Source organism: Rhopilema esculentum, chromosome 17 (genome assembly GCF_057945365.1).
Source record: "Rhopilema esculentum isolate cy_ngs chromosome 17, ASM5794536v1, whole genome shotgun sequence".
In the NCBI taxonomy this organism is placed as follows: domain Eukaryota; kingdom Metazoa; phylum Cnidaria; class Scyphozoa; order Rhizostomeae; family Rhizostomatidae; genus Rhopilema; species Rhopilema esculentum.
In genome coordinates, this window is record NC_142831.1 from 2,123,911 (window position 1) to 2,149,293 (window position 25,383).

Sequence of the window (25,383 nt, forward strand, 5' to 3'; positions counted from 1 at the left end):
GTAGTAGAAATCATTTTTTAAGCTCTAACTCTATACTGTCAACTGTAATCGAGTTTATACCAGGCTATTAACCAAGAATCCAAATTACTACATCAATACTTACTCTTAGCAGAATATTTTAAAGCAAAGTTGAAAAATATCTTTGCTGATGAAAGGACTATTATCGAACACAGGAGAGCAAGCAATTTCCTTAAAGGATTCAGTGTGAAATTTTGTAATCTGAGTGAAGCCAAGAAACAAGTTTATACCCGTGTGTCCTCATTTCTTTGCTCATTGAACTGCTATGGGTTGATGTTTACTATGAGAGCTTTTGCAAAGCCAGAACAGATTCAACCAAAAATTTGAATTTTCGACGAACTCCTAAAGAAAAAATTGGTTTTGAGTAATGTAAATTAGTCAAAACCAGCATATATGGCCAAAAGCTTTAAGATTTTCCCAAAGCCTAAGCCTTGTTGTATTGGTTCATTAAGGAAACATTGCCATTACCGCATGTTTTTCGGCAAAGGATATAGACGAAAAGATCCTCATGGACAATGAACCTTTAAACTGGAAAGTTGCACATGAGAATTTAAGGAAAGAACTCCCAATGGCGCTTTCATTCCACTGTAATTTTTGTCAATACTTGTGTGTAAACATGCTTAAGACAACATCTTCCAAACCGAGCTTGCAATATATTAAATCTGTGAGGACGAAGACAGTTAAAAAGAACAGAGCAGTGATAAAAGGGTATTTTTAAAAAGCCATATCTTTGCAAAGCAAGGTTTGCTATTAAATGGCCATCGGATGCATATTTCTTGCAGAAGGGAAACAAATGGAATTCTTTAGCTGTGCTAAAATAGCCAAGGCTCACGACTCCGAAACGTGCTTTACGCAAGAGTTTAATCCACGTAGCTGATAGTGTAAAGCAGTCTAATGACGGTACATCTGCCAGGAGGGGAAATATAAGATAACTGTTATCCCGAAAGAGAGCCCTCATACTAACTCATCTGGATACTCGACTATGTTTATTCGACCATGTGCAGCCCGTGAATCAGAAAATGTTTCCTAGAAAGGAATTTTGAAGAGGAATCAATGAAAGAAAAAGATGCCTGGTGAAATTTGCAGTGATGCAGCGGCACTTTGCAACTGATGCAGCGGTACTGTCAACTCTTAAAGTGACAAAGAGCAATTCTACTATATTTATTTGACAGTTGCCGATTGATAAAAAACAGTTCCCAATACAATAGCATTTGAAAATGAAAATGTTAACAGATAAATGAATGTTAACGGTCTAAATGTAGCTGATTTTGAAATATAGCTCGAGAAAACCTATACAGTTTCTTAAGCCATTTGGAAACTAATTTGAATCGACAAATTGAAAGCGAGCTTTATTTTGAAATATTCGACACAATTCATTCTCAATGCTTCTTAGAGCAAAAGCTGGTTTCAATTGTGTATGGGTCAACCTTTTCCATTTGATGCTAATAACGTTGAGCGTGATCTGCTGTGATCTGTTTATTAAAAGATAGTCACTGACTCATTCACGGTGTCTTCAATCTTGGGAAAAATGTGGATACTATTGAGAATTAAGCTATTAATGAAAAGACATTTTAGATTTATCAATTGTTCTATTCCTCTTCATTAGATCTAAGAAAAGTTTTCCAAAATTCTAGGCTTTTGCAATTTTCTGCAACTTTGAGGATAAATAATTCATCTTAAATGCCATCTCATAGGGAAAGACCCATAAAAAACATCCAGCACCTCATGAACCAAGAAACTTAATTCAACTTTACAGAAGCCACGACACCACTGACGGCAGGTAGCCCTTTAATGAGTTTGTAAAGATATCTTGATTTGCGTAGCCTTAAAACAAGAACAGCTTGTTTCTTCCTAATATCCAATTTCAGTCTATTCCTTTAAAGGTGACAAATGAAAAGGAATAACATTAGGGTCTATTCTATAGTATGGTACTAAATTAAAGATTTGGATAAAGATATCAATCATAATTAGATTTAGAAACAGTCACTTCTGTTATGTTTCTAAAGGAGTCTAAACAGCTTTGCTCACAAATATGATATCAAGAAAAGAGGGTCTCAAAGCAAAATTTAATTTTAATTCAAACTAAGTTTTGCTTGATTTTAAATCAAATAGCTAGCCATCAATATCTGCAGCCATGGCTTCAAGGTAAGGTTTGCTGCAGAGATTGAATAAACGGTTTGTTATGCAACTCTCAATGCTTCCTTTCCAACTTTCACATTCTTGCTGCAACAATCTTCTTTCCAGTGCTTCAGAAAGCTCCTTTATAGAATACAAGAACGCAAAGCAAAATGAGCTTTTCTTATTTTAAAACAATAGTTTCACGAACAAAATAACAGTTATCAAGAATATTTGAAACAACATTCAATGATTGGCATGTAGTTTTGAAAATAAGCGCATTTTGAGCCAAAAATTTAAAAACTGAAGATTCGTTGAGCATACAATTTTAGACTCTTACCAGCTTGCAGAATTACCAGCTTGCAGATAATTTTCATACTCTTATAATTTTTTCAAATAACAAATTTTGTCATTTATTAGAAATATCCTGTTCTTAGATTTTGTGAAAAGCTGGTTATTATTTGCTTTTGAAAAGCCACATCTTTGGTCTATAATGAATTTGTAGAACAGCTTAGCGGAAGAAAGTTTGCTATTGTGTTTTTTTAAACCGCTTCATACAGGCCCTGGGCGCACTGAACAAGATTTTTGGAAAAACTTTTGACAAACTTGATCCCTATTGTTCATAAAAAAGGGATTAACCTTGTTACTAAACAAGGCTGATTTTCTAGTGCACCCACCAAATATGCCATTGAACCAAATTGTGACTTTTTCACCCCTCCACCAGAGCAGGACGAACTCCGGAAAACGGAAATGATTGGCAATTAATACATTTTTCTTGCGCCACACAAAACCCAAAGTCAAATGCTTGCTTTGTTTTAAACCATTTTACATTAACCAAACAGCAAACAACCTTTTCACGCACGAGCTGCAGTGCGCCTGAATTTTCAAGCAGAAATCGGATTATCTTTGTCAAACTTGAAAAAGTATTTTCGGTTTTCCTCTCGGACAAAGATAATGTGTTTTATCTAAGAAACCAGTGCGCCCAGTGCCATATAGCTGAATGTGGAGGATGAGGTAACATTGTTCGATAAAACTGAATAAAAGAACTTATCAGAAAAATTTGCGTCAATTTCCTATCATTGGGTCTACGAAGTAAGACAGAAACTAACAACAACGAGTCATAGAGACTTGCAAACATTTCGGAATAATTCAAAACAGAGTTTCCTTATTACCTTGACAAGTTTAAGATTTGCATTCTTTTTCTTGAAAGTCAGTATCATTATGGGTGTTGATGAGTATGAAATAGACAATATTTATCAATATTTGTTCATTCTTCATTCATTATCGTTGCACTTTTTCTTCTTTTGAGTACTTGCAAACTGAGCTTCTTTCGAATCTTCGCTAACTGTGTTTTTAAATGCTTCTTGCATGGCTGTGCAACATTAATAAATTCGAAACAATAAATATATAATCAATCATTATTATAAAATCAACAAAATCAATATAATCAATATAACATATGATGTATAATATATAATGTATAATCTATAATAAATGATATATGATATATAATATGTAATGTATAATTTATAATATATAATATGCAATTTAAAATAAATAATATAAAATATATAATGTAAAATATATAATATACAATATATTATATACAATATTTAATCAAACAACATTAATATATAACCAATCAATAAGATTTGAAGCCATTCTTCTGTTGCTGCTCGTCGCAATAATTCATTTTGAAGATGGCACAAAATTGCCCAAATATATTTGCTATTTCGTGCTATCTTCAAATTTGCGATACCAAAAACCTATTCAATAATATATTTCATAACGGTGTATATAAAATAAGTGTTATGTTTGCAAAGGAACAAATGAGACTGTGCAACCTCCCTGAGGAGCATCTTGCTGCCACTGGTTAACATGATTTATTACTCGTTAAAGCAAAATAAGATAATTTTTGGATATATTATGGTCTGTCGAGTCCTGTTGTGTTAACGAACGCCTTTTTATGGGAATGTGATTGTTTGTCAACAAGTAGTGTGATGTCAAAGTCCTGCAAAAGGTCAACATGTAGAGCAACCGTCCTGCAAGATATAACAGCAGAAAGAAAGAACTGGAGACGAATTGTAAAAAACATGATGGCGGAAAACCGCTGAACATGTATTTTAGTAGTTTTTTAGTTAGGGTGACGTCCGTATTGTCCTGTTAATTAGCTTCCGTTTATGTTATTAGGTTATTATGTGTGTTGATCACGTTATAAATTAGTCTTTCTGTTAGATCATTAAAGAAAACACGAAAGAACGAGTATCCTTTGTGCGCTACCTTTTCCGGGCCTAGGCCCTTTCGCCTAATCCATCGCTCCGCCAACGTGCTGGTTGTTTACCGTTCTAAGAAGAACCCATAAACGTTGCAGATACTTCGAAAGTTTTTCTGAAGCTCTTTCTTAGTTCTATTCAGCACTATTCAGAAAAACAAGTTTTTATTCCCTTGCCTTTCTTATTTCCTCTGAATACAAATTTATAATTTTAGATACTATTAAACTACAAATAATCAACATGAGATTATATGGCATTAGCTTTTAATATACCATTTTGTGACGAAACTTGTTACTATTGCTTTAACATTATAATACATATAATTTCTAGCGTTTTGTTCACATTGAATTGTGTGCTACTTGTCTAACTGCATTTGTCAAATTTCAAAGCCTTGATTCATATATAAGAATAACGAAAATACACAGGTTTTATAGAATATCCTATTAAGCAGGAATGTAGTGAAAAACTTACTCATTTGAAAAAGTAAGGTATGATGTTTTAGACAGCAAATTGCATTGAAGAGATATATATGATATATGTACAATATGATGCAATAAATTTTACGCTGCATTTAAACTTCTCTTCATATGCTGAAGATGTTTTGCAAGCGATCAAAATTATGCAAAAAAAAACGCTTCAGTTTTAAAGCACGCCATTCAAGTATATAATGTTTTATGTATTACTTGATATTACGGGCAGCGGGGTTGATCTGTTATCGCCTGTGAACCGAGGCTTACAGGCAATCCAGTGGATCATGGATAGCAACCATTGTTTGCAGCGCATCTCGTTTCCGGGAATGCATTCCCTGACCGCATTCCCTGATTTAAAACAATTTTCTCTCTCTTTTGGCGCAATCTTTGGCCTAAGATAAATTGGGTGGCTGTAACAACCAATAATCTACCATGGTAATGGAAGATTGCTGCCATTTTTGGCTGTGAGGATCAAGCTTTGAAAAGAAAGAAACTGATCTCAGCTTGCTTCTTTTGCAGTTGTTTAGTCAGGCAAGTCACGTGGCCAGATACTGAGAAACAAAGAGCCAGGGCATACGGTTCGGCCTTGGCCAGGCCCAGGCTAATTTGAATAGGGATTGTTCACAAAATAAAAAAACGCGTTTAAAGTATCTAAACACGCAACAGATAAATTATTCATTGCTGCCCTTTCAAGCATTTATTAATCTGGCTTCATTTTTTATAGAAAGACTTGAAATATTAATTTTCATTCAATATTCGTGATTGAACATTTTTAAGTCCTTGACTTCAACCTACTGCAATTCTTTATTTGGCCACAGCACCAGTATGTTTATGTTGCAAAGGTAGAGGTGATTTGAAGAAAACTTTGAACTTCGGGTAAGATTTTTCTGGCGCCCTTCTAGCCATTCCAAGATTTTGTCCGTATGAAGTTGATTTTAAAATAGTTTTTGCCTAATCGAAATTATATATCCTTTTTTATCTTGATCATTGCAAAGCTTGAACTAAGGCATCTACGTAATACTAAGATTTGATGGAGATGCGGACCTAGCATCAACGCGGTTTCAAGAGTACTATATAACTTTGATGAAGAAATGTCACCTCATTCTGTTTCGGGCAAACAAAGAAAGAGTTTATATACATATGAGTGAGATCCAGCTTGAAGATTTCAATTGACATCAATCTTGATTAGAAATAAGAACGTTTTTTAAACCAGTTTGTCCATCAATGCTCAAACCCGTATTTCAACTTTCTTGTACCGAAAAGCTGAAATTGTTAATGAAGACATTCGCTATTTCTCAGTTTAGCTATTGTCCCTTTAATTGGTTATTGCACGATAGAAAATGGAATAATAAGGCAAATAGCATTCATGAAAAGGCCTTAAAAATTTGCACACAGAGACAATGTTTCTTGTTTTGAAAATTATTGCAAGCTGATAGTACGATGAATCATTTATCAGACGTATTTGCAGTTGCTCACGGTATTTGCAGATCTACTAAACAGAATCAATTTTGGAAAGGAGATACCTCGCAATTTAAAGTGTGTCGATAACCTTCCAAATGTAAAAACAACTTGCTTTAGATTCGATCTGATCAAGTTAATGGTGAAAATGTACGAGAGACACAAACCAATTTTCGTAAATAGTTGGCCTTAATTTATATTTTAAACTAGATTCATTTGCAATCTTCAAATAAAAGTATTACTTACAATAATGAATGGTTGGGCCTGGAAAACGTTGTGCTTACAAAATCCATGCCCGTGATGAAGGCAAATGACAAAAAATAACACTGCTTGGTCGATAGAACAAATCATAATGTCTCTGATAACAATATTTTTTGTTGGTACAGAAAATTATAAACGGCTTTGAAAATAGCATTAGTTTTTAATCATTAGTAATGTAGTTGTATATAGTTGTCTATTGGCCATGGGGTAGTCATTATCTTTCGCTTTCATTGGGTGTCATCATACATCAGGTGTAGTATAGTAACTAGCAGGGACGCCGGAGAGGGGGGCGCAGTGGGTCGACCGCCCCTGTTGCCTTTTGATAGGATGGACAAGAGGGGCTAAAGTGACCTTTTCATAGAAGTATCCTTGACGCCGGCCTTTTGTAGGAAATCTTTGAGATTCACACGAAATCCTGATTGTAGTGCTTAATATATGACGACAGTTCTCGAAACTTGTGAAGAAATTTCTTATGCCAAAATTTGGCCGATTTTTAAGATACCGACAGAAGACCGAAAGGAAATGAAAGTTACGAAAGAATTGTGGGTAGCTGGGAATTAATTTTTTCACATGCCCTTTTACTCAAGTCCGTCCCCTTGCCCCTTGGTCGTTCTGGCGCCCCTGGTAACTAGGATAAGTATAGTAGAAAATAACATGTATTATAATATTGTATATGCATTGAAAAAAGCAGGCATTTTGAGTCATACTTAAACTTTATGTCAGATACTCTCCAGAGTATAAAACGAATTTATTCTGTCAACACAATAGCGGCTTTCATGTTTATATAAATAGATTTCAAAACTGCTAGATGGAAAGACGATCAGGCTCTACCAATGAAAAGGGGAAAGTGGCAATCTAAAGTAACACGATAATATCATTGAGCAGTTTTTCAATATGCAGTTTTAGTATAAAATGTATAAAAGCTCTGAGTTCTAGTACCAATCACATGAGTCACTTGTCAACATGATAAAAAATGTTTTGAATTCTTTTGAATGTAAGATTAAAACTTGTCAGTCTTTCAGAGGCGAATTCTGGATTATTACGAGGAATTCACTCAAAAGCAGCGGTAATATCTTAGTAAATTTTTTAAATATTTTTAATTTTTGTTGATTTTATCTGAAGTATAATTTCTTGGCAGCCTCAAACTCCAGTAGTGCTTTTCCTCCACAGCTAGGGGTGCTTTTCCTTCTGAGAAAGTTGTAAACAAACCAAACAAAATTGGCGAGCTCTGATTGGCTTAAAGAAAATTGTAAACAAAGTATCTAATTGGACCTAAACGAAATTTCGCCTGGCTGCTTTGTGTAGTTGTTTGCTGTTTGCTGTATTAAAGTTTCAAGCTTGAAATACACCTGAGCTATCAATTCATCATTGCTTTTTCAGCCGAAGAACCGAGAAAAATGATCGACCAGGGAAAAGTCACGAAGATTTCTGCACTTGGAATCTTGTAAGTAAAATGTATAAGTCCGCAGACATTTTGATCAATAAACATGATGTATTGCAATTATGGCGGCCTTTTTTTGAGGTAAAGTGGCAAATATATTGCTGAAATAAGTTGTTTCATCGTATTGAATTGAGCTTACACAAAGCTCTATGTATGCACACTTTGCTAAAAGAATGTGATATATGAAAATATCCAGGCTAAAAACCACTGACATTTAGAATAAACTAGCAATTACCCCAAAAACTTTTAAAAGTCTCATTAACTAGACGCTATCACAAAAATCAATAATTTCTCATAAGTATTAGTGACAGCTTGATTTTTAAATGACAAAGTGTCAAGCTGCAGAGAGAATATTCTAAATGCATAGCAAGATTAGTTTATATCCACGTTTATTAAAATATAAAAGTTAATTAGATGCTTTAAAGCAAATAGCAACGAATTTCAAAAATTTACCTATTTTTTATCAAAAGTAGAAATTAGACGCTTTTACAAAAAATTTTGTTCGGAATCTTTTGCAAATGAACCAATTTTCTCGCAGTTCCACCAGCAAAAATTACTAACCATATAATTAATTACTATAGATAGAACATTAATAAGTGAAAAAGCTATTCGCTCGAGACTAGGTTTTTTGTAGAACCAGAGACGTAGATAAAGCTGTTGAAACAATTACGATTGTTGGCTCTGGTTGCAGCAAAGACATACAACCTGTTTGTTTTTGTTTGAACAGGTATTAGGCAATGAATCTAAGCAACGGGAACCACGATATTTGCTTTCAATAGAGTTTAGAAAATATATCAACTGTAAAGATATTATGTTATGTATAACCAATTGCTGGTATCACGATAACAATAAATATGCATTCACATGTCTCTATTCTATACAACTAGCTGTGTAATACAGATTTGTCTCAAACGCTACGCGAATTAAAGAGGCAACTGATCGGTGTATAATGAACCTTTTACCAAAAATTTTTCAACACACAAGAAAACCAGGATACTGCCTAACAATTACTTTAACGGCAAGTCTTTAGTGTTCCCAATTTTGATAGACCTATCTGTGAAAGTTGAGATTCTTGAGAAACAGGCGACAAAATGTATTGATAGCTTTATGGCGTCCTTTGCTACAATACATTGGTAAAGTGATAAATAAATCTAAAACGTAGTAATTTTCACCAGCTCCAACAGAAAATCTGATTGTTTTTTTAAGCGGGGGGGGGGGGGGGGGGGGCGGTCTGTGGCCACTGGAATGTTTTGGACACATTTTTATGATTGGCTGAAATTTCTTTTTGACAACTTCTTTGAAAGCTGCTTGACAGCTTCATTAAGATATTTCATCTATGTTATATTTAATTTTAAAGCATTTGCTGCTAATTACTGATAGCATGAGCACAGTGTCAGGCTTGTCAATATACTGATGGCCAATAGTCTACGCGTGTAAAAATGACTCAAGTGGGGCAAAAGCTGCAATAAATATAATGGTGGCCCATATCATCGAGCTTTGTTAATTCTTCTGCAGTTTTAACAAGGTCCGTTGTTAATTAACGAAATTCAGATTTTCATTCTTAAAAAATTTTCTCCATTCTAAAGAAGTTTTACGTCAAAATAATGAAATAACAGCTTGTATCCACAATGAATTTTTTGCTGATTTGCCCCATTTGGCGCTTTAGTCTAGTTATCGAACAATAGGATTCCATCATGGCGTCGCAAACTACGAGATACTCTATTGATAAGAATAGTGACAACTTCCATTGATGCCGATGATGCCATTTATCCGTTGCATTCTTGACTTTAGGGCAGCTGGTTTGTCAATTTGGTTGCTTATAATGCCTTTTTAAATCTTTACTACTAGTAGAAATGTAATCATATAAAATATATTGTCTTTCTAGATAACGATATTCTATAGCTTGTGTCTCGTCTATAAATTAACAAATAAAAGGCACCTTTCTAGACTGAAAGAAAGAAACTTTTTGCATAAGAAGTTAGGTATTCCATGAAAAGGAGATCTTTGACATCTTATTGAGCATTCCTCTGTGGTAACATAAAGTCTTTTAAGCGAGTGCTGGAATGCTGGCACTTTTATAAATAAAAGGGTTTGTATTTTTTGAAACACAAGGTTTGTTGTGTTGATCGAGGCGGATGTTTAGGCAGTAAAGATACATCATTGATTTATGTATTTATATATAAAACATAACAAAACGTTACAGCATTAAAGCGATTCCTTACTACTACTTGACTTATTACATTTGTGACATTCAACCAGACTTAACGCAACTAGTGATATATGCATGCTTTCATAGAATTGGTCTGGTAACAAATATATCTATATAATAAGGCTGTATACTGAAGATCATTCCAGCCATTACTTGTGAAATCAGTATTCTATCGATCTTGAAGATTCTAACTCGTTACGAATATTTTGATTGATTTCTATCAGATGCCGTTGACATTTTTCGGCTAGTAGCTGATGGGGTATTGATGAAATGGGAGGCAGATTTAATTTGATGAATACATATGTCTTCTGATACTACGGGTAGCTCATTTCTTATTCACAATTGGCTTTAAATTGTTTAAGGAAATCATGTTTAAGGGGTTAAAGAAATTGAACAGCTAAATGTTAAATTGTCTCAGGAGTTAAGATCGGGAACAGAGGCGGATCCAGATTGAATTCCTTGGTGCACAAAACTCAGTCAGTTTTCCAACATACAGCTAAAAATAGTGTTGCCTGAAACAAGTAATATTTAAATTTAAAAATTGAAACCTTAAAATTCTAAGTTTTATCACAGTCTCTTCAAAATTTTAAAATTGCCAGTTTCTTCTCTGTCGTGATTTGGAAACGATTTTCCAGACGCTGTGGAGGACAACAGCAGTCAATCCCAGAACTCGGAAATAAACATTTTGTGCCTCGGAAGTGAATGAATTGAAACAATGAACTTTTTGTTTGGAACACGGATGGAACTCAGTCAAAACAGCATCTGGAACTCGAAAATGATACCATATTTGTAAGAGAGCTTTACAATGGCCCGTAGTTAATTGGCTACCTATTGTTTCTGTTCTATCGTGAAACTGCCAAAAATTGAATTCGAAATGGCGACTGCAGATGTCTTATACTGACGATCATCGCAGCATTCTAGCAGATTATTAAACATTTGAGATAAAACCAGGAGATATCGTTAATTTTCCAGGAGTGTTAACTACCTTTGCTTTAAATTGCAGTTTTTAATGGCACGGAAAACCTATGCTCAGACGGAACACCATAATTTGACGAATAGGCTGGTGTCTACAGAGGCAAAACAACAAATTGCGAGCAAAACAAAAGGAAAAAACTTTGCTGTGGCATCCAAAACAAACAAAGGGTATTGAGAAAGGGGGGGTGGGGGTTCAAAAAATTCTCACAGAGGCACTGTTTTTTGTCGGAAAGAAATCTAGAATCTAGATTTAGTGAGTAGATAGTACCTACCCAACCCCCCCCCCACCCCCCATCAATGGTGTCAAAATGCATAAATATGAAAAATAATGTTGTCTTATGTACAATGATCAATGCATTATCTGAAATTCCCTAGCCTTGGCCTGGAACTCAATCAAGTTTTTTGCTGGATCTGCCCCTGGGGAATTCTATATCAAAGGCCTTGATACTTTGACTTGCTAGCTAGGTAGCAAAAGGTACTTTTAAATATATCTAAATTACTTACTAGGGCTCTGATCTTCGTGAAGAACTTGGCAATAAATGGAGAAATCTTGCGTTTATCCTGTGCGGTATTTGGAAATTTCTCGGTGTTACATCAGGACAGGTCGTTAGCAGCGACGTTTCGTACACTGGACGGCGTGGACGAGCAAAGCTGCAAATCTAACTGCATCATGAACCATCAATGCAAGTCTATTAACATAAATGAAGACGAAAGCATTTGCGAGTTAAACTTCAGATCTGATCAAGACCCAAAAGACACCATTCAGACATATTATAGACAAAAATGGAAATATCTTTCTACAAATTATACGGAAACCTTGGTAAGTTAAAGGTCTTTATGCTTCCTTGGATTTGATGAACACATTTTTTTCAAGTCAAGTTGAACACTTTTTTCCATTCAAAGCAAACAGAAGAAATATTTGCTGGAAAGTATAATTGCTTACGAAAATAGCTATGATTAAGACTTGGTTAAAAGTTTGGTACTTTCTAAGTAGCTTTATGCAATCGGTTGTGGGCTGTCCTGGCTGTGTAAGCGGCCATATATGGTGGGCGGAGTTGATAGAATTCATACGAATACAAAGCATCATAGGTAATATGCTGTGTCATTCATGATATTTAATTTACTATAGTGACATGGATTTGAGGCATAGATTCATCCTTTTTTTGTAATATACCTGTCTCGTGACACATGAACGTTTCGAACAATTTCAGCGTTCATATTTTTCGACAGTTCTTGTAAAACAACTGCCAAATAGCGGTTCATTCCTTGATAAAGAATAAGGCAGAAAATGTTCTCGCAAGGTAGCATTGAGTACTTTAATCCGTATGATAATGAAAACAACAAAAGAATTCATAGCAGTAATAGCTCTGCTGAAATGGAGAAACTAGACCCCTAGGTATGAGGATGACTCAGTAATTAGGGTCGCGTTGGTCTACCAAGCCAAGGGGCAATGGTTTGAGTCCTTAATAAGACCCAATTTACAAGCAGAGTAGTGGACGCCACCAGTTTGCGTGAATTCTAGGTGTAGGAATCACTAGATTTGGTAACATTGAGAAAAAGGGGACAAGGGTACTCCTTCAGAAAAACTGCTTCTCAGTGTCCTAGAAACTACCTTCGGAATCCAGGTTCAAAATTGAAGAAATTAAGAAATTAATCTTTGAGTTTTCAAGCCTGGCTTTTGAAATTTTTGAGTGTAAATTGAAACCCGCTTCATCTTGCTTTGGTGGAGAGTACTTGACGGCCTTTACACTGCAGTCACTCTTGACACACTGTCTGTATTATAATACTACAAAGGTCTCTGAATAACTGCAAATTTTTATGTTTATACACAGATTGGACGTAACTGCAAAACCTTTGGTAAATGTTCCAATGGTTATAAATGTTATGATACCTGCTCGTGCCCAGGCTATCAGTGTGTTGGTTAGTAGTTTTTTAGTACTTTAAATCCTGTTAAAATCCAAGATATCATCGATACACTAAAATATTATCAAGCCTATTGCCGGAATAAGAATGTTTGCAAAATGCCATTTTATTCTATTAACCGGTTCGTATGTACTGTAATTCTTAAAACGTCTGTCTTCTCTTATGCTATTGGTTGACTTTTTCAAAACCGGACTATCTACCGAAGGGATGACAAAGGAAGATGAAAATTTAGCTATGACATGATGTAAACCGCGTATTCCATTATCTAAAATATTTAAAGACATTATTTGTGAAACAAGATTTGAACTTTTCTAGAGCACGTAAGCTCCTTGAATACTCATCGATTTCTCTGTTTAGCTTCTATGTTTTTATTTTTGTCTAATCTTTCTTTTCTAAGTCAGATTTTGAAATCCATGTGAGATTATTTTACTAGATTCAATTTTAATATATCTTTATTGTTTGTTGATTGCCTTGCGATTTTAATTTGTACAATTGAAAATAAATGCCTTTTTGATATCTGTCTTTTTAATTTTATAATAGCTTTAGATGCTTTTATTTGAATTCTGTTGAAATTAGAACTTGCTTTACGTTTATTTACTTCATGTTACTGCAAAGTTCATAGTCTTGTATTATTGTATTGAAATGGTCTTTTATTGATTTCTCAAGAGATCTTTTACCTGCTTGAATACCTTGTTTTTTCATTGAACAAAATCCTAACAACATTCTTCAAGTTTGATTATAGTATAACAGCAATCTTTTTGTGGTTAGAAATAGATGAGTGCGCAACTGGTACTCATAATTGTCACCAAAATGCAAAATGCTCAAACAGCGTCGGGTCGTTTTCTTGTCAATGCAACCAGGGTTTTCAAGGAAATGGCAGCATTTGTAAAGGTATTCCCTTTAGAAAAACTACTTATCTTAATTACAAAAACACAGCATATCATGTTGACAAGCAGTATCACCTAGCATTTTTTTATCTACATGACAAGCCAATAGGAAACTTTTTGTTTCGTTTCTGTTACCGAACATAAATTTTATTAGATAATAACTCCGATAGTTTAGGAAAATATCAGGAAAATCACTCGAACAAAACGTTCTTCCTTTTTTCTTGAAAATCGATGTTATGGTTCCCAGATTTAGCAGGACTGTATAAAATTATTTTAAAAATCTTCTTAAAACGTCTGTCCTCTCTTATGCTATTGGTTGACTAGTTCAAAACCGGACTATCTACAGAAGGGTTGACAAAGGAAGATGAAATTTTAGCTATGCCATGATCTAGCACTCTCCAATATGGGCTATCCGCTTCCATTATCTAAAATATTAAAAGGCATTGTTTGTGAAATAGAATTGGAACTTTTCTAGAGCACGGAAGCTCCTTGAATATCAGAGCACGGAAGTTTAGCTTCTATGTTTTTATTTTTGTCTGGGAATCTCCTTGATCATAATCGAACAACGTACTTATTGTTTATTTACCATAAACTGTGTTATACCATGAGCCAAGAACAAGTAAGCAAAGTTATAAAGATGTACCATTGATTCTGGCTCTATCTGTAATGTTTGATTCACGCATAGTATCGTTCACTTAAAATGTGATTGCGAATAACTACGAGACTAATAGCCAAATGAGACAATAACATATCATATGTATTTGTTGACATGAATAACACTGCTTCGAATTGTAGATAACCATGTTTTGTCGTAACTTAGGTGCGCTGAGTTTAATTGTCAGTTCCACTTTCTTCCTTTGACTGATTGTTTTATTAATTCATTTTAATCTGAAATTTTTTTTTGGTGAAAAAGGAAGCGATTGTAAAGCTTATAAGATCTTTTAAATCAAAGCCTTTAAAACAAGGAATTCAACTTAACTTTGAATCTGAATATAATCTTTGGTCGCAACTTCAATTTGATAGAACGCTTTTTTTCAGACATCGATGAATGCAAAGAAAATTTACAAAACTGCATCATTAGCCAAATCTGTCAGAATTCAACCGGATCTTACTCCTGCTTTGCGTTTCATAGGTATTTTGGGAAAACAAAATCTTGGCTAGGTAAAGAAATAAAAATAATTATTTCGATTTGTTTTGAATTACATTTTTAAATACAATCACGTTCTAGCCTATAGGATTTGTGGACCTATTTAGATAATACATGGGCGGAAAAATGTGTCCAAACTTTAGGAACGAACAGTGACCTTTCTATAAAATATGTAGGCAATAGTTTTTCTCTGTTCTATACTCAAATGTGTGCAATATACAATTTCGTAGGCATCAGCAACATTGCTTATAACAAGGCATCGAGTCAATCATCGACTGATGATCCTGGAATACTCTCTAGCGTGGCTAACGATGGTAATCGCATAGTGCGTGAAAATCTTTGCATTATTACTTTAAAGCAATGGAAACCTTGGTGGCGAGTGAATCTCAACAGAAAAGCTGCTGTCAAAGGCATTATCGTCATTTTTCAATATATTTTTGGTGGTGTTCTGCACAGTGTCAGCGTTGGTAACGACTATAGCAATGGAGGAATGAATAACCGACTTTGCGTAGAGAACGTGACTATCGAATACAGAAAATTACGCATGCTCGTTTGCCAAACAACGTTGTATGGGCAATACGTTACTGTCTTCACATACCGTTATGCTCGTTTGAGAGTGTGTGAAGTTGAGGTCTATGAAGGTAAATATTCTATTTTAAATTTCAATATATTAATGTAGACTTACTCCATGAGCCTCTGTTTCGCTACTACCTCTGTTGAAGCGTCCGGTAAGTGAGGCAGTAGCGAAATAGAGGCTCAAGTATAATATTGATGTCCTTATTCGTCAAAATCACTCAACCGATTCAATTACAGAGAAAGATCAAAACATTTTTTCTTAAAACATACTGATAAAATCTGAAATCGTAGGTTACACAATAGCAAAAATTTTATGATACCGAAGACAAGGCAAAAAGTATGATTCTGACAAGTAGGCGATTTATTTTTAATGTGCTCTCTTATTGAATTTCTAGATTGACGAAGCAGTAATTTATTCAAATTTTTTTCTCGAAAAAACATTGCCCTTAGACAATAAAATAATTAAATATCAAATCCGAACTTTTCTCCAGTCGATATATCAGTGTACGGGTTCTTTGCTTTTTTTTTATTACAATTGCAATTAGTTTTTTTGGCAAATAAATTAACCATGTTTCCAAATTCAAAATAACTGCAAAGTTTGATAATAAGCGTTGAAGCTATCAAAGGCTATATAGCGAGCTGTTCGCATATATTTCTTGCTTTTGTCACAATAAAATTTGATAAGGATGAGACCGCTAGAAAATCCTTTCTTTTTTGCGCGACTGTTTACACAAAAAGACCTCAAACCGGAATGAGACCAAACGCAAGTTCTATAAAATCGTTTCCTTTTTACGGAAAAACATCAACCTGGGTTGAGATTGAACGAGATTGCGTGAAAATCCTTCCCTTTTGACGCATTCGTGTACTCATTCGTGTACATTTTGCAGATAGGGATAAAACAAATGATCAATGGCCAAAAGCTTTCTTTTCTTAGGCTTTCTTCACTTTTGATATTCAAAAGTCAGTGTGGTTGCGTTAAACTTCTTTCATATTAGGAGCGCAGTTTTGGGTTACAATTAAAAATTTTAACTATAATTGTCTTTTTGCAGCTTTAATTACTAATTATATTAATTTCTTCCTTTCTTAAAAGCTAATGTGGCATACAGTGGAACAATCAACGAGTCAAAAACAGTGACTATCGATGGCACAACTTTGGATTCATTCTCAACGTATGGTAACACTACTGGCCAAATTCGGTCGCTCACTCCTTCCTCTGAGGCAATTGGAAAATCTTGGTGGAGTGTGGACTTAAGGAGAAAAGCCTCAGTTAATATCATAGTTTTGAAAGTTGGTTTCTATTGGGAGAATCCTTTACCGTTTAATATTAGTGTTGGTGATTGGGTTTCCCGTTTTAGAAATGTGAACCAATTTTGTGTCACTGACGGGCATGTAAATAAGAATGGAACAAAGACCTTTCAATGCCCAAAACCATTGGTTGGAAGATATGTAACAATTTTTGCAAACAGAACAACAACACTACAAATTTGCGATGTTCACGTTTACGAAGGTAAATTTTCTATATCTTTAATTTGAGCAATATATATTTTAGAAATGATTTCTGTCTCACACAGATGCTTTCAAAGGAATATCACCTTCCATCAAAATCTTGAATTTCAGGTACAGAAGTATTGTAGCAGTATTACGAGACTTTTTTGGTGAAGGATCTTTTAAGAATCTTTCATTGTTTAATCCGAAATTTTGCAAGAATCTTAAGTAGAAAAGGATTTTGTCTCCAAAACAAGGAACTCAATGTCATTGCTTTGCAGCAGCTATACTACTTTGCAAAAATCTTATTCCTCAACTCCCATTCTACTGTATATCTCTGCATTTTCCCCTGTAAACAAACCATGGAATAATCTCAAATACTGACATTAGGTGCCTGTTGCGTATTCAGCATTTGTTGGCTGATTTAAGTGTTATCCCACAAATCATCCAATTAGAATTTAAATCTAATTAGTAGGTTTTTGGCACTTGGAAAGAGAGATTAATTATATGTTATAAACGTTTGGCATAATCCCTTGTAGCAGCATACAGTTTATTGAAGATCGAAGGATGAAGTGTAACGGCGTTGTATTTATAAAAAAATGAACTTCGATTATTACTGTCATAAATTGTCTATACTGCCACCAAATGCCCATCGAAATTACCCCTTATTTGCGATACGGTGTTTTTAATTGTGTATTTAAACCTTTATAAAAGTGCATTATCGTTCTCTTGTCATTTTTCTCAAGCCATAGTTGTGATAATCTTATGCATATGTTTGCTGCAATAATTTTCACGTGAAACTTTCAGATTTGAAAACTCGTGTAAATTTCACTGAACAAGGACGCTAATAGCTTTGTTTTTCTAGTAAATACACTAGCAAGCTATGATATTATGTAGAAGATGAAGCATTAGAAACCTAGAGTATTATCAGCACTGCAAGACTGGTTTTAAGAATAAGGTAAAAAACTTCCACCTATCACGGCCTAATCTGTATGCAATAAAAGTCTTAATGCAGGAATAAATTTGCACAACAGAAATGTTTTTATTCCTGTAGAGACATTGGCCGTATGGTTTTCTTTTCTACAGCACAAAAAATAGTAAAATATTGTTTCTTTGCTAGCAAAATGTGATTTTCAATGCTAAGTAGCTTATTCGCTGAAAGTACTTTTTGTAAAGTTCGTATCTAATACACAAGACATTAAAAAATGATTCAGGTTTAGCTTTGGTGATTTTTCTTCTTGATAGAACATTATTCTATTTATAGCATAACTTATGCTCTATATAAGTGTGTTTGTCGATGAAGCCAAAACTGAGCCGGTCAATCACATAAAAAGTAACCCTTTTACTTTGCTTTGAAAGGTTTCTACTCTTGCAATGATTGGTTTGCATTTGGAGAGAGAAGAAATGGCATCTACACAATTCTTGATGAACATAATGCAGCATTCAATGTATACTGTGACATGACATCAGAGAAAAATTCCTCGTGGACTCTAGTCGCCTCCTACTCTTTGGAAAATTTGGAATATTTCAAAACAGTGCCGTTCTACTTCGACCGTCCTTTAAATGAGAATAACTTTCAATGGGGAATGTATAGGTAGAAAACTGCTTCATATTCTCATAAAAAAATTCCATGAAGCACATTTTTCATTTATAGGCTAAAGCTATAAATGTGGCCCGAATGAATTTTTTATCGAATATTTTTTACATAAAGCTTAAAATTCTGCTGGTCATCTCCTACTTTTAGCTCTGTTAAGTAAAGTGATTAACGCATTAGTGTGGCCAGCCTATAACTACTCCTTAGTGGATAAGGGAGGGGTTGTCATATTCAACTAGGCTAGCAGTTCATGTGCGTCCTAGCAGGCTTCTAAGGGCAAGACATGATTCATTGCTGAACACAGTCCATTATATCTCAAAGCGCCTAGTGTTTAACATAGAAATCCTTACGTGACAACATTGTGACAACATGTAACTGGCACATGACAACGCATATTGATCATAGTTAAATCACTATAAGAAAAGCGCGGGCAAGACCATACGGTTAAACATAGCTGAAATCATAAAAGTGATAACAATTGAACAAGCCTTTCATTTGTGCTTAACGATTTAACAAGGTAATGGAAGGGAAATTGAAGTTAACTTTTACCTCATAAATTGTCAATGATTGAAGTGCGATTAGCCTGCCAAGTATACAATAAATTCGTATAGATCTACAGCATAAAAGTTGGCTCAAACATCAATAGAAAATTGTAACTTTTTACTTAATAGCTGTTCTGTAATTTGCCAAATTTCAATACCCGTGGATGCAAATCTGAAAAATTCGATACTATTTTGAGCTTTACATTTTTCTCTTGCAGGCAGCAAAAATCCAAAATGATGAAACTTATTACTGTTTCGTCGAATTGGAGGTTTACATGCAGTTTTCCTGACTATGGAATTGATTACCGTGACTATTTAAGAGTCAACACTACTCAGCTTAACCCATTGACCTATAAAGGCACCGGAAACCATGCAATTGTTGAATTTTTGAATATACGAGGACAGAGTGCAGAAGATATATCGATTCCATTTTGGCAACAAGATCATGCCATTCTTCATACAGACTCAAGCCAGCCTGAATATCCTGGCGCCTTTAAGCTGGAAAGTGTTTCAAGTGAGGACAATTTTGGTTATTATGATAACTGTAACTCAAAATTTAGATGCACTGAGAGGCAAAACAGTACAACCCAGCTTTGGTTTGGGGGATTGCGATAAAGATAAAACCAAACTGAGATAATTAAGTTTATCATTACACTATGTATGATGCTTGCTAAAAATACTAGGAACAACCAACAATCTATTTTGTGATTTGTATTTGTATTTCATTTCCAACAAATTACTTTTTGCTTCCCCTACCATTTGAACAATGTTGATAGTCAAGACATATTATTTATGAGTTACTCAAGGAAAGATTTCTCCTAATCTCATTTGTCGTTCTTAGGGGAAGAGGGGATGATTGACGTTGTTGGTATTGTAGATAGAGGATTTTCGTAGATAGAGATTCAATAATCATCTCATTTTGCTAGGGGTGTTGCGACTATATCCTGTGCCCATACGGATAAAAGATTTCAAGGGTTGGAAAGGTCCGTTATTATAACATTAATAGAGTTGTTATGAATTACACGCTATAGAGTAAGATTGACAAAATGTATTGCAGAAGTTTGTGTCAGCAACTAGAAAAAAAACAGGCATTTATTTTTTTATCAGGTAAACTCCTAGTCAATACAAACACCACCCCCCCCCCCCCCCCTCCAAAAAAGGCCTGCCTCGCGACGGCCATGCATTTATCTATCAGACATCTTTTACTAAAGAAATTGCCATCAGCAAAATCTTTTGCATACTGATTAATGCAAGACAGAACATGAATAATAGTTGTGTAGCTCTGTAGTTAGGTAGATAATAAAGGTAGGAGAGATTGGTATAAACCATAATGTGTTCGGCCATCGAAAGGTTTTGGCTTGTTTAACAGCTTTTTGTGTAGCTTAGCCCCGTGAGTAAGAGGCAAGTGGGTCGATTGTGTCCCTTAACAAAGATGGGCACACTGGTGACCAAACTGCCGCTTTTTAAGATATGACTTTAAGTAACACGGTTGTTTTGAAAGATCATATCTTTACTGGGGACGTTAAACAATGTTTTACGAATATATACTTCGACTTAATATAGAAGATAACGTGCATTATAAATCCATATTAAGCACTGTAGAAAGATTTAAAAAACTTATTATAAAATATAAATTGGAGCAAAATTTATACATTACTAAAAACTTATTTTTTGTGATTTCTGCTAGGATTGCATTACCATATTTTGAAACTTATTAAAAACTTCGCACGCTTGGGGAAATCTCCTTTGTACTCTAAGCTGTTAGGCCCATATCCAAGAGCAAAAGCAAATTAATCTCAAGGTTCTGTAATTCGATATATGAGTACTGTTTATTTCTTCAGATACTAGGCTCCTTACGATAACAATGTATGTATTAATTCAGTTTCGCGATACTCGCGTTCACGTCAGTTCTTCAGATTACAATCAAAATCAAAACCATAACCAAGGTGGTTGCGCATGACCAAAATTGTCAACTATTGTCTTACCGAATATGGTAAAAATGTCCTTATATGTGCTATTTCTTACAAAACTACTTCGCGTGAATTTGTAAAAATAACTTATATTAGATTTTATTTTTGCTTGCTTCAATTTCTCATGTTCTACCAATCTTATAAAGAAATATTATCTTTGGTAGATTTTCTGTAGCGCTTACCAACACACGATGAAAGAACAAGCAAGGCAACAATGTGAATTACTTTATACACGCACACCCTCAGTTTTATATGTAACACATGTCAACTGGGGGTACTCAAGATTCCTAACTTAACCTTGAGAACATAAGTTTCATTCAAAGTTTTTCTTCGGGGACTCTTTTTATGACGTCATTAATACAAACATTGGCTATTCTTCATCGAATTTTAGCAGATATTTAAATATTTTGTTGTGGTGGGGTTTTTGCAGTTACAAATCTTGCGCCTTGTCATAACTTTTGCCACAAATTTTCACCCAATTTTCTAGTTCTCAGATTTTTTAAAATTTTTATCGGGGAAAAGCCAAAAAATCTCTTTGTTAAACATTTGGCATTTTGTTGCCCACGAGAGTTCTTTTCATTACAGAGCAGTCGAATTATTCATGCGCAGATGTACCATGATACCAGCCAAATGTATCATAACATGAACATTGTGAAGGTGTCACATAATATTATGCCAACATCAATTACAAATGTAACTTACTCCATATGTGTAACAGTGTATAAATTAAATTATTACGATGGCTTTGTCTCACTAAAAATTAAATGCATTTGTTTTTGAATATTATAATTTGATGATGCATAAAGAATGTCTTACGTGTGGCTTAAATTTTACGTACAGCGTTTACATTAACTTCTTGTTGTCTGCATATATAAAGTAGTAAATTTTCATAGAGGTTTTGAAAGCTTTTAGAAGATAGCTGCTAGCTTTTACATATTTTACACTGTGATTTGCGGGAACACGACAGTAATTCAAAATCTCGACTCTAATTGAATCATACCATATTACTGTGGCAAATAAGTCAAGGGTAGTGCATTCCAATCCAATGTTGAGTGGTGGCAGTGCATCGAAAAGCTGCATTTCGGGATCCATAGTATCCAAAATAATCTTCACTGTTAACGGGTCCTTCCTTTGCTTGCAAAAAATTGATATTTTTTGCAGGGTCAATGTGAAAATGTTCTCCTTCAGGTTGCCAAAAATCATCTAATTGCTCCGTAGTGCTGTACCCCTCTAATGTTTACAATTTCGACAAGTTTGGGGGATGCATGTATATAACAGCAAAGTGGATCAAATGCAGAAAGTTTGAATCTGACGTAGTCTCGATAATCAATGCCAAAAACATCGAAGCTGCATGTTGCTCTCCAGTGGGTTGATCTTAACTTGAGTTTCTCGATCCTTGTCTTGCTGAGTCTAAAAATGTGAAAATATAGATTAAGAAGCATATTCATTTTTTCTTAATGCTCTAGTATGTGCGAGAATATTATTATTAAATCCGACTAGTGATCAAAGATCGTAAAGAGCTTGAAGCACCTTCGAACCCTCCTGTTCTATAAATCACAGCTTTGATAAAGGCTTGGTATAAATACCTTTACCTAAACCTCTATCAAACGTAGAAAGCATTTCCCAATTAATTTCTAAACTTGTTTTTATTCAACACCAAATATGTATTTTTGTTTGTTTTATGATTATTATCATTATTTTTACTATGCAAATGATGATTAGAAGTCACACATTGCATTGTATCATTGCATTGTTAAGGAGTAGAATTCAGACAATCTTATTCTTCTTCCTTTCATAACAATTTCCTGTCGCGATGAACAAAAATGCAATGGTAAGAAGGTTTAACCTGTAACTGCTCCAGTTTGGAGAATCTTCACTGTAAGAGAAATCAATTTTGAATGGCCAGTCTTTGAACAGATGATTTTTACCCAAAGAGAACGATTCGATCAGGGTCCATACAGAGTTTGGTTCTGATATGAAGTCGCAGTAAACGTTGAATTCAACTCCGTCATCATCTGATATTCCGTATATCCCATTAATCATTGCAGAGTCGTATCGCCAATCAAGACAGGAATACTTTCCTTTCATTTAAAAGAAGGAAACAAAATCATTGGTAAAGTGTTTAGAATGCATTAAAAATCTCAAGGTGTAAAAAACCGACCTTTTTAAAATGGTTTCACACCTGAATATATTAGAAGCAAATTGTAGACAATCACCTTTTCAAAATTAGCATAGTTTTAGAGGCAATACAAAAAAATGAGAAAAAAAATCTTTATGGTATAGACTGAAGGAGACTTTTCCCCCTTCCAGTCAATTGATTTTTTTCAATAGTTAAGATGTCATCCTTCAATTATATATGTAAGTTTAACATAAATCTTGAAAATTCTTCCAGAAAAAAAAGAACTAAAATGTTGAAAGTACATTTTCGTTTCCATATTATCAGCATTTTCCGGTCTTGAGGAATATCATCTTCTTTGTTGTATGTATAATATTTGTGTGTTGTTATATTCTTTGCAACAAAATTGCATGGTCCATTTCTGCTACATTCGTGAAATGATTTGTGGAACATGCTTGTCTGTTCGTTGGTTGGGTTTTGTATCACTTCAAACATCACCGAATGTTTATTATCATCAACAGTCATGACTTTATTGAAGGTCAATGCAAAAAGCAGATGTATCAGGAACATTTTCCTAATTCTTGAGACGAACTGAAAAGTAAAAAAGACTCTACATTAAAAAAACGTGGTTTATTAGAATTTTGTTAAATATCTTGTTCCCTGACTGTCCTAGTATTTTACTCTTTCTCAGATACGGAAAACTGTTGTAATTCATTTTATCTCGATAGAAGTTAATTCTAACTGCCATCCGCCAGAAGCTGCTAACATTCTTGTTTGGTCTACTTCAAGGAAGGGTTCTTTTCCAAATCATTAAAGCAAAAAAGATCTTTCTCCATAACACTCATCAGAAGAAGGCCTGAATATTGCTTTTTAAATGTTTTGGTTTCTTTCTATCAACTTCCAGCAAATTGTTTAATTGTTTATTCTTCTATCTTAACGCTAGGCTATAACCCAAGCACAATATAATATAAAACAAGTATATACCCAAAATTATAAGATTCGTAAAATTGGTTAATCTTATAAACCTATAGCCTGATAGCAAAGAGATACAAGCCTTTCCATCTTCTTTGTGTATATTATTGGTAAAATTTGTGTCACATCGTTTCCTAGTCATTGTTTGTTGCCTGATAGTTGCATTAAGCATGAACTAAGCGAAACTATGCATTGTAAAAATCATACCTTTGCAAGATGAACGTGCAGCATTTGCAATGACGACAGCCAATGAGTTTATTTGGCTTCCGTTTTGTTGTTCAGCTGAATTGTCCTGGTGCTACTATACTGATCATCTTTTCACCAGGGCCCTTTTCCATTGTTCTATGCAATGCAATGTGCTGGTGAAATTACTGAGTTTTGATTAGCATGAATACAGTGCATGCTAAGTGTTTTGACGTAAAGTAGCGTACATAGTCCATCAGCTGCTATAAATGAATAGTAATGATAGGAATCTAACCATTAAAATCGATTGCAGCTTTGCAAATAAATATTTGATTTAATTAACTTTTTCACTATGCTCTTTTTGAAGTAAAGCACCCTGTCTTGACGTTATCGACGCTCTAATGTCCCTTTGATAAAATTATTTGTCTAAACGTTTAGCGAAATGTTAACTTTTACATACTGATTCTCAATTATTTTCAATCGATGCAGCTTATAAGAAATTATCAAGTCAAGCCGGTGTCATATGCGTTTCGGTAATCTTATGCATTTCAACCCGGGTATACAGACGCATGATAATTTTGGTTATGCAAAAACGTACCCAAGCACTTTAACTATAGTGTACCAAAACGAATGGTGGAACTTAGCATGCGAACCAGTCTGGGTACACAAATGTTCTGGTTAATATTGTTCAGAATGTAAAGAATAATCGAACTTTTTTTAACAAGAGGGTACTAAAAAGCAGCGATGCTGTGATTTCCCTTGTTAAGT

At 34.4% G+C, this 25,383-nt stretch overlaps 2 protein-coding genes across 5 annotated transcripts; one reads left to right on the plus strand and one right to left on the minus strand.

Annotated features, from left to right (window-relative positions):
• Nucleotides 1–4,546: 4,546 nt before the first annotated feature.
• On the plus strand, nt 4,547–21,866 carry LOC135695686 (uncharacterized). 4 transcript variants are annotated; one of them, XM_065214948.2, is made up of 11 exons: nt 4,547–5,752; nt 7,610–7,661; nt 7,976–8,039; nt 11,728–12,040; nt 13,053–13,140; nt 13,912–14,034; nt 15,069–15,191; nt 15,408–15,818; nt 16,844–17,260; nt 18,598–18,832; nt 19,593–21,866. In XM_065214948.2, exons 3-11 carry the CDS (start codon nt 7,993–7,995, stop codon nt 19,987–19,989), a joined length of 2,154 nt encoding a protein of 717 aa, XP_065071020.2. In that variant the 5' UTR covers nt 4,547–5,752; nt 7,610–7,661; nt 7,976–7,992; the 3' UTR covers nt 19,990–21,866. The 4 variants fall into 4 exon arrangements, with proteins under 4 accessions (XP_065071020.2, XP_065071017.2, XP_065071011.2 ...); XM_065214945.2 differs by lacking the exon at nt 7,610–7,661 and having other exon boundaries at nt 4,549–5,752; XM_065214939.2 differs by lacking the exons at nt 4,547–5,752; nt 7,610–7,661; nt 7,976–8,039 and adding an exon at nt 9,278–11,034.
• On the minus strand, nt 21,866–23,663 carry LOC148958135 (uncharacterized). Its single transcript, XM_089113405.1, has 2 exons — nt 23,191–23,663; nt 21,866–22,754 (listed from the first exon to the last, which is right to left on the minus strand). Exons 1-2 carry the CDS (start codon nt 23,430–23,432, stop codon nt 22,544–22,546), a joined length of 453 nt encoding a protein of 150 aa, XP_088969531.1. The 5' UTR covers nt 23,433–23,663; the 3' UTR covers nt 21,866–22,543.
• Nucleotides 23,664–25,383: the final 1,720 nt, after the last annotated feature.

Bases quoted from the DNA above. Each gene is read 5' to 3' on its own strand.
- LOC135695686 (XM_065214939.2), top strand. From the start codon at position 10,961: ATGAACTTTTTGTTTGGAACACGGATGGAACTCAGTCAAAACAGCATC. The intron at 13,141-13,911 runs GTTAGTAGTTTT...TTTTGTGGTTAG, and splicing joins CCCAGGCTATCAGTGTGTTG to AAATAGATGAGTGCGCAACT. The intron at 17,261-18,597 runs GTAAATTTTCTA...TTGCTTTGAAAG, and splicing joins CGATGTTCACGTTTACGAAG to GTTTCTACTCTTGCAATGAT.
- LOC148958135 (XM_089113405.1), bottom strand. From the start codon at position 23,432: ATGAAAGGAAAGTATTCCTGTCTTGATTGGCGATACGACTCTGCAATG. The intron at 22,755-23,190 runs GTTAAACCTTCT...TCACATTTTTAG, and splicing joins CCAAACTGGAGCAGTTACAG to ACTCAGCAAGACAAGGATCG.